At 41.8% G+C, this 9687-nt stretch overlaps 1 protein-coding gene across 1 annotated transcript in view; it reads right to left on the reverse strand.

Moving 5' to 3' along the window:
* Positions 1-9467, reverse strand: part of gfra2b (GDNF family receptor alpha 2b) — a 119209-nt gene extending 109742 nt beyond the window's left edge. Inside the window, exons 1-2 of the mRNA XM_085792643.1 lie at positions 9297-9467; positions 519-818 (exon numbers count right to left, since the gene is read on the reverse strand). Coding sequence (XP_085648769.1) covers positions 519-818; positions 9297-9372 — 376 coding nt within the window. The 5' untranslated portion in view covers positions 9373-9467. The remainder of the gene's footprint in view (positions 1-518; positions 819-9296) is intronic.
* Between the last annotated feature and the right edge of the window lie 220 nt (positions 9468-9687).

The following is a 9687-nucleotide window of genomic DNA, read 5'->3' on the forward strand; positions in this document are numbered from 1 at the left end:
ACTCTGAAACATCCTGGAAAGACATTACTATCCGATCGCAGAGCGCCTGCTCTCCCCGCCACAGAAACTAACACTTTTTCCTTGTTGTGATGATTTCTTTACAAAAATAAACGGTCAGAGATATTTTGGACATTACCACTGCACTGCTCGACTGCGTTGTCGCTATCCCTAGCGTCGTCTAGCCATGGTGTAACTCGCAAACCAGAGTTACACCATGGCTAGATCAATTTTAGTCGCGTTTTTTGCTCCCCCCAACACCGGGTGACCATCAGGACAACGATTTAGGGGTCAAAAATGACTGGAATTCTCCTTTAAACATATGCTGGAATATCACTTTAAGGATCAGAGTGGGGGTCGTTACATCACTGATTCTCACTGGAGTTGTCATGTATTTACACATTTGTCATTCAGCTAACTACCTGTGTGACACCTCGACACTCTTTGACCTTTAGCGTGAAGTTCTGACAGTGACTCAAACAGGAAGTTCAGACATGGTCGACCCGGACTCGGCCTCTTACCCTCGGTCAGGCCCATGTGGATGCTCCAGTAGTTCTGCAGACACTGCAGCTCCTTCTTCATGCCCCTCTTGCAGCGACAGTCGTACAGCGGCGAGTCCTGCAGCACCTCCAGCGCACTCTGGCACTCCTTGGAGGCCAGCATGGCGCTGCGCTCCTTGTCCCCCCCGGACAGGCACTGGCGCATGATCCGGTACCGCGAGCTGCACTGGCCGTTCTGGTTGCACAGTTCAGAGGCTCGGACACAGTCCAGCGGTTCCCTCCACCCGGGGGGGCCCAGCTCCGAGTCACACACACACACATCTGCAGCAGAGAGAGAGAGAGAGAGAGAGAGAGAGAGAGACGTACAGGAATGAAGGGATTAGACGGATAATGAGGCTCCATTAGCGTCTGAGGCCAAGTTCATGCCGTTTGTTCCACTGGTTCAGAAAAAAAAACTGCAGCTCCTGAAGTGAAGCGGGTGTTTGAAGGAAACACTTTAACGTTTCCTGTTTGAGCTTCATCAGGTACGATCAGATTAATACACCAGGAAGTAACACACACACACAAATGAAACATGAATCAGAGCAGAGTCTGTAGGAACTTTGTGCTGTAACTTATAACAGGTGCGTTCACCTTTGTGTTTCAACATGAACGTTAATTAATTAATTATATGAGATGCTAACTAACTTTCATTTCAACATCTCTTTGGTCACTCCGGCCGGGTTCAGACAACACGATTTTTTTATGTCACATTAAAGAGGAACTAAGCAGGATTTCGCCCATGGCTATGCTACATTTTTACCTTAATTAAAAAGCTATGGATTAATTGTGATAGTTAACTACATGACTTGTGACTTGTTATGAATGAGAACGGAAGATCTCTGTCTTCCACCTGGCGTCTCATGGCTGAAAACCAACCTTGCAACATTATTATATGACAATTAAGACTTCACAAATATACACATTGTAACACGTTATGTAATGTTATCCACCGCTCCATTTATTGATTTTGTTGTAAACAAATGCACATGACCGAGAGGAGGGTTAGCAAAACAGCGGAAATGCGAACGGACTTGTATAGTTCCCCTTTAAATGATCACAGTGGCATAAATTCTCGCTGTGTCTTGGTCGGGAGTCTGGCAACACTACAAGTATGACCCCGATCACGACATATGCTAGCAGCCTTTAGCTCAGACACGAAAAAGAAAAACGAAAAAATCGATATTGGAGCCGTTCCTGGGTCTGGTTAGGACAACAGTCTGACTGTCTGTCCTTCAGAGAGATTATGAGGTACACGCTCTGTCATCCTATTGGTCAATGTCAAGGTTCACGTTTTAGGAGATTATGACTAGGCGAAGAAATTCCAAAAATACACTACACATCCGTTCATCGTTCCCGACGTTGATAATCAGCGCGACTCTGGAAATTTGTCGGCCACGACAAAACCATGTGAAAATCGGTGGAAATCGTGTCGTCTAATCCTGTCTTGAGGCCAAACAGGTCCAAACAGGCGTCATTTGGATTAACTGTCCGCAGATTGGGAATCTAAACGATTTCTTTCTCGCATGAAAACATATTAAAACTTACTCTGAAGCTGCTCAATTAAGGTAAAAATGTAGCAGAGTTCCTCTTTAACATGGGAGTCTATGGAGACTGACTCAACTGTTGGAGACTGACTCTAGTGGTCAGGAGAGGAACTGCAGCCGCTGCTACTTTTTCTGACTTTACAGTGACTATACATCTATAAAAAGACAAACTCTCCATCAGTCCCTAGTGTAAAACAAACACACACACACACACACACTTTGAAAGCCTCTCATTACACTTTGGCTCCTTCACACTACAGCCCATTGAACCATTGACTTCCCCTGTGAGTCGTCCCCTCTGCTCAGGCTTCTGTAAATAAACCGTCTCTACAGGAGGACCGGTCGGTGCCAGCGCTGCTTTTAGCTCACAGCCAGAACCAGTTTAATGGACCAGACCGGCTCTGTTTAAACAGCAAAACAAAGAGGCTGCAACGTCAGCACTGTCTTCACAATAATCACACTGCAAAAAAAACTCAACATCTTTCCAAGAATATTTGTCTCATTTCTTGTCAAAAATAAACTCTTTCCACTTAAAATAAGACTCATCACCTAAAAATTAACTTGTTTTTAGATCATTTTCTTATAATAAGAAAGAAAAACTTGCTCCACTATCAGATTCTTCTACTTATTTCGAGTGAAAATATGCTTGAAAGATGTAATAAGTGTCTTAAAACAAGCTATTTTTTATGTGATGAGTCTTATTTTAAGTATGATGAGAATTGTTTTGACTAGAAATGACATTTTGACTAAAAAATAAGACAAATATTCTTGGTAAGATTTTGAGTTTTTGCAGTGCAGGTCTGAGAAACCGTATTCAATCGGTCTGAGTTACACTGCAAAAACTCAAAATCTTTCCAAGGATATTTGTCTTATTTCTTGTCAAAATGTCTCATTTCTAGTCAAAACTAATCTCTTTCCATTTAAAATTAGACTCATCGCCTAAAAATTAACTTGTTTTTAGATAATTTTTACTTGTTTCAAACTAATTTTTACTTAAAATAAGTAGAAAAATCTGCCAGTGAAAGGAAGTTTTTTGTGCTTGTAATAAGAAAGAAAAACTTGCTCCACTATCAGATTTTTCTACTTATTTCAAGTGAAAATATACTTGAAAGAAGTAAAAAGTGTCTAAAAACAAGCTACTTTATATGTGATGAGTCTTATTTTAAGTATGTTTTGACTAGAAATGACATTTTGACTCAAAATAAGACAAATATTCTTGGTAAGATTTTGAGTTTTTACAGTGCAGGTCTGAGAAACCGCATTCAATCGGTCCGAGTTAAAAACTAAATAAATAAATATATAATGTTGCACTTGTGCCAAGCTGTCAGTCATTTATCAGTGGAGCTGGAGCTCCGGCACAAAGACAGAGGTCATGTCTTGTGTTTGCTTTGCGGGGTGTTGGGCGACCGGGGGGAGTGTAGCACACAGGGATCTTATCTCCGGGAGCTCCTTTAAAAGCCGAGAGCCGCCCAGAGCGCCGCAGAAATGAAATGAAATGAAATGAAATGAAATGAGAGGGGAGGAAAAGATACTGTGTGAGGTGAATTAAGAGTCAAAAACGGTGCTCATTACTCAGTCAGACCTGGAGCCACAGGTACGAACCCACATAATGATATGATTCAGTGTGACTTCCACTTCCTGAGGATGTCATTATCTCTGATGTTCATCCACGATAAAGCCACAGAAACCCACTTGGAGACCAGAGGAGAGGGAGAGAAGTTTTTTTCCACAATATTTGACGACAGATATCAGATAGTTAGCTCTAGATCTGTAGCAAACTGATGCTGCTAACGGCTAATTTCACTCAACAAACTAGTCTGAGACAATCTGAAACCACAACGAGGAGATTTAAATCAACAGCAGCAGTCGAGTCCAGAGAGACAGGAAGTCACAGTAGCTTTAATTACATGCAGACAGGCGATTAGTCACATTAAAAATCACTGATTTCCATGAGGTGGACGGTTTAAATGAACTCAGCTGTTTGGTTTTAAATCAGAGTTTGTTGAGTTTCATTGATTCAACTAAAACCAACAGAGTCGAGTTGTGTTCAAGTTTCTGCATGTGTCTGAATTTAATCTAATCCTCATTAAATGTTGTTTGTTGCTGTTTTTTTCTCTGGTTTAACTCTCAGTCTGTTCTCTCCTGGAAGATTTCTTTTGAAAAGGGGGCGGCGACCAAACACTTCCTCCTTTTCTGCACCTGCTGACATCATCAATGACGTCACCTGTTGGGGGCGGGGTCTAGACTGAAAACTTTATGAAAACTGGTGTGGAGGTGAGCTGTGAAATGAAACTAGCTATGTTCTCAAATTAAGTTTTATTCATGTTTTATGAACCTGCAAAAGATTATTTTATTTCATTTTATTTTACGTGATTTTATTTCATTTTATTTATTATTTTTTATTTGGTAACACTTTACAATAAGTCCCCCTTAATTAACATTAGTTAGTACATTATTAAGCATTAATATATATAAAATAATGTGTTAATTAATGCTGAGTAATGCATAACTGATTACATTATTCAACTTTTATTATTGGGCTACATTAATTAATGTGTTTCCTAATACATAATAATGATTGTTAATATATCTGTAAACAGTTAATTAATGCTTAATAATGTACTAACTAACGTTACTTAAGGGACCCTTATTGTAAAGTGTTACCTTTTATTTTATTTTATTTTATATTATTTCCATTTCTTCTTTTCCATGCATCTGTTTCCAATAGAGATGAGTTCTGAGCTCTGATGTTGTAGGAAGGTTGTTCAACAGTCAGATGATAATAATGATGATGCAGGTCGATCACAGTAACAGTAACGCTGCTTCATCATCAATGCTCTCATCTCATTTATGGTAAAATAAAAAATCAAACAGAATCACTGTTAAATATTTAAATCTGCGTCGTTAATCCAGATTAATGAAGGTGAAGCATCTTCACATCAGATTTCACAGACTTGAAGCAACGAGACACATCAGCTTTACTTTAATTAAAACTAATGTAGCTACCAGACTCACTTTACTTGTATGCTTCAGCTTTATTTCAGATTCTGTAATCATCATCAGATAAACCTGCAGCTACAGTTTCTTCTCTATCTCTCCACTCACTTGTTAGAAAAACTCACTCAAACTTTAACTGACCCACAAACTTAATGAGCTTAAGTCTCTGTGAAGCAGGTGAAGCCGAGCCGAGCCGCTGCTGGATATAAACTTCAGACTGAGAATTAAAACTCATCAACATCATCATCAGCTGTCAGACTGTGACGGCTAATTAAGGCCGGGTTAAAGAATAAATACAGAAATCTGAGTTTCCAAGAATAAAAATAGAAATTGAAGAAAAATGTCATAATATTTAATTTGGGCCCAGAATAATGTCATATGAGAAGTAAGTTTGAATATAAGAGAGTTACAAGCAATTATGAAACAGGTGAAAGGACATATATGATATATATAACACGTGACTTAAAAATTACAACTTTATTTTCTCACAATGTGGTTTTTCTCATAAAATTACAACATTATAGCGTTGTGGAGTTGTTGGATTGTGTATTTGATGAGTTTGATGAGGGACAGAGGAAAATACTGCGGGCAATGCAGAGCTCACGTCTCTGCCCTGCCGATCTAAAAACAGCTTGCAACGACAATTAAAGGGATAGTTCAACATTTTAGCAAATTGGTCCATTGCCATAATCCCTATAGTCATAGCAGTAGGTTCGTTACCTTTAATTGTCGGTGCAAGCTATTTTTAGAACGGCGGAGCAGAGCCGTGAGCTGCTCAGAGCTACGCTACGGAGGCTAATGGGATTTCTTGGTTTCCCCTCATCAAACTCATCAAATACACAATCCAACAACTCCACAACGCTCTGGTGGACAAGTTGTGACCTGCACATTCACCACGCTATGAGATAATAACACAACGTTACCACACAGAGTTGTTTTAGAGGGAAATTCATGCAAAACCGCTGATGCGCGTTCTCGTCGGGGGCAGTTTTTCGGCAAGCAGTCTTTGCATTTACCTTCTCCTACTCCTAAAACTATAGTGATTATGGCAATGGGCCAATTTGCCAAAATGTTGAAATATCCCTTAGTATTATATATATAATTTGAGTTTTTGTGCAGCTTTTTGTCCCTCTAGTGCTGCTCTGTGTCCAACTCTTGGTTTCTCTTTATAATAAAATCAAATCTTCACCTCAGTCTGTAAAGATCCAGAAGATAGTAAAGATTATAAAGTAGGAAAAATATGAGTTAAACTGAACTAAATTGTTCTTGGTCCAGTTACAGAGAGGTGAGGAAACAGTCCTGACACCTGTGGAGTCCCACCTGGCTGCGTCATTGGTCCTCTACTGTTTCGCTCTAATCTACAGTAGACTTAGTTTAAAATCAGTCTTTAGCCTGGTCCGTCCCTTTATTTAACACTTCTATTTGTGTGTTGTGTGTTTTTGCAGCTGATAAGGTTGTCGTCACTCTGTATGTGTGTGTCTGTGTGTGTTTTCTTAAGCTGCAGCGAGCTCAGCTGAGCCCTCGGGGGCCACCGTACTAATCTGCTTGTTATTGTTATTTATCTCTTCACTGCTGAAGCGACACAACGTTATAAAATGCCGACGACACCAGACATCAGACACGACGTCGCTGCAGAATTCAAGAGTCGACTCTTTTTTTTTTTACCCGGTAACTGATGAGTCACAGCTTTTTTTTGTCTCAGACTCATTAATCCACTTCCTGTGACACCTGTGAACCTGTATCACCTGTATCACCTGCGATGACACGAACCAGACGCTCGATAAATACATTTTGGGTTTAATTAAAGTTTCATTAAATTATGTTAATGACAACGAATCGAGGGAAAAAACCGGGACTCGTGCTTGTGTCTCTGTCTGAGCTCGGCCTCGGTCAAACTCAAACAGCCGGCGACAAGCGACATCGACATCCAGGTGGAAACCAATTAGCGGCCGCATCACAGAGACGAGATTAGAGGAGGTGAACAGAGTCGCAGTGTGTGTGTGTGTGTGTGTGTGTGTGTGTGTTACGAGTCGCCGTCAGCCGACAGCTCTGGGATCAGCGGCGGGAACAGACCGGGTCACGACTCCTCCTCCTCCTCCTCTGAGCCGACACTGACACCGTTACAGGCCGATTCTCTGTTTTACTGACTCAACCTGAAGGCAACACCTCGCCGTCTGTCACCGACTGTTCACCGCTTCATCGGCTCCTCAGCTCACACACACACACACACCTTCCTCCCTCCATCTTTCTTTCCTTGCTTTTCCCCAATTCCTTCCTTCCTTCCTTCCTTCCTTCCTTCCTTCCTCTTTTGATCCAGTTGACCTGATGTGTTTCCTCCCTCCATCTTTCTTTCCTTCCTTTCCCCTTCCTTCTTTCTTTCCTTCTTTCCCTTCTTCCTTCCTTGAATGAATCTGTTTCCTCCCTCCATCTTTCTTTCCTTCCTTTTTCCCTTCCTTCCGTCCTTCCTTCCCTTCGTCCTTACTTCTTCCTTCCTTTTTGACCCAATTGACCCAATCTGTTCCTTCTCTCCTTCTCTTTCCTTCCTTTCCCCCTTCCTTCCTTCCTTCCTTCCTTCCTTTCTTCCTTCGTCCTTACTCCTTCTTCCTTCCTCTTTTGATCCAATTGACCTGATCTGTTTCCTCCCTCCATCGTTCTTTCCTTGCTTTTCCCCAATTCCTTCCTTCCTTCCTTCCTTCCTTCCTTCCTTCCTCTTTTGATCCAATTGACCTGATCTGTTCCCTCCCTCCATCTTTCTATCCTTCCTTTTTCCCTTCCTTCCTTCCTCCCTCCCTTCCTTCCTTCCTTCCCTTCGTCCTTACTTCTTCCTTCCTTTTTGACCCAATCTGTTTCTTTCTCTTCTTCCTTTTCCCCTTCCTTCTTTCCTCCTTCCTTCCTTCCTTCGTCCTTGCTCTTTTGATCCAATTGACCTGATGTGTTCCCTCCCTCCATCTTTCTTTCCTTCCTTTTTCCCTTCCTTCCTTCCTTCCTTCCTTCCTTCCTTCCTTCCTTCCCTTTATCCTTACTTCTTCCTTCCTTTTTGACCCAATTGACCCAGTCTGTTCCTTCTCTCCTTCTACCTTTCCTTCCTTTTGTCCTTCCTTCCTTCCTTCCCTTTGTCCTTCCTTCCTTGACCCAGGAGGACAACAGGAGGGTTAATTAAAATCATCAGTCACATCCTTAGTCACCTTATTAACAGTTAAAATCCTGTAATAAATGCTTCATAACAGATGAATATTGATTCAGACAGATGTACTAGCATGTTAATTAATGCTCGGGGTTTGTTTTCTACATTATTCCAGATGTTTATGCTTCACACAGCTGGAGAGAGGATTAATAAACATTTATAACATTGATCTCAGTCTGTCATTAAACATTTATTATCCTATAGACTCCAGATGATGTCAGAGTGAAACAAACAAACACCTGATCCAGGTTTTTGACGCAGATTTAATATTTAATCCTGGTTTTAGTTCCGCGGCTTTTCAAAATAAGAGCTAAGAGGCTTCCTTTCAAAAAAAAAAAAGGCAAAAAAACAGACTGATGATGAAGAAAGAAACCAACAGCAGCAGCAGAGACCAGATCAGAGACCACAGGCCTCATCATGGTTCACACCCACAGAAGAAACACAACACACACACACATACACACTGGACTGGATTGCAGCAGCAGAACATATAGGCATACGAACTACAGTACAAGTATCAGCATCAGAGTACTACAGGTAAAAAGTACTGATAGGATAGATAGATAGAAGGATAGATAGATAGATAGATAGATAGATAGATAGATAGATAGATAGATAGATAGATAGATAGATAGATAGATAGATAGATAGATAGATTTTAATGTGAAGAGAAATTCAGATCTATCGGAAACACGCACCTTTAATCGCATCACACAGAGGAGGGGGAGAGGGAAGGAGGGAAAGAGAGGAGGGGAGGGGGGGTCAAGGGTAAGAGAGGAGAGGTGAGGGTGGGATGGGGTGAGGATGGGGTGGGGTAAAAGGTGGGGGAGAGATGGGGAGTGAGGGGAGGTGGGGTGGGGTAGTTACTGTAATAACCCCGACGGAGTCTATTAATGAGAGAGTGCATGGACCATATAGACCATGTGTGTGTGTGTGTGTGTGTGTGTGTGTGTGTGTGTGTGTGTGTGTGTGTGTGTGTGTGTGTGTGTGTGTGTGTGTGTGTGTGTGTCATATGTCACTCACTACACTTACCCAACACGAACGCCACAGTGATGATATTGATCAGGATCATCTCGCGCCCTGCAGCCGCTGTAATCCCACAGGTCATCAATACAGTCCGGTTCACCCCGGTCTCTCTCTCTTTCCCTCTTTCCCTCTCTCTCTCTCTCACTCTCTCACACACTCTCTCACACACACACACACTCACTCACTCTTTCTCTCACTCTTTCTCTCTCGGTGAAACTGCCGCGCCGACGACATGGTGGAGCGAGTAAAAAAACCACCAGAACCAGAACCAGAACCACCGACACTTCCTCCCCCTTCTCCCCCTCAGAGCAGCGCTGATTCTCCGGTACAAGTGTTGACAGAGTCCGTTAAGCTCCTCCGCATCTTCATCATCATCATCTTCATCATCATCTTCATC

This window comes from Trachurus japonicus, chromosome 12, assembly GCF_045865225.1.
Source record: "Trachurus japonicus isolate A0001 chromosome 12, Traja_1.0".
NCBI classification, from domain to species: Eukaryota; Metazoa; Chordata; class Actinopteri; order Carangiformes; family Carangidae; genus Trachurus; species Trachurus japonicus.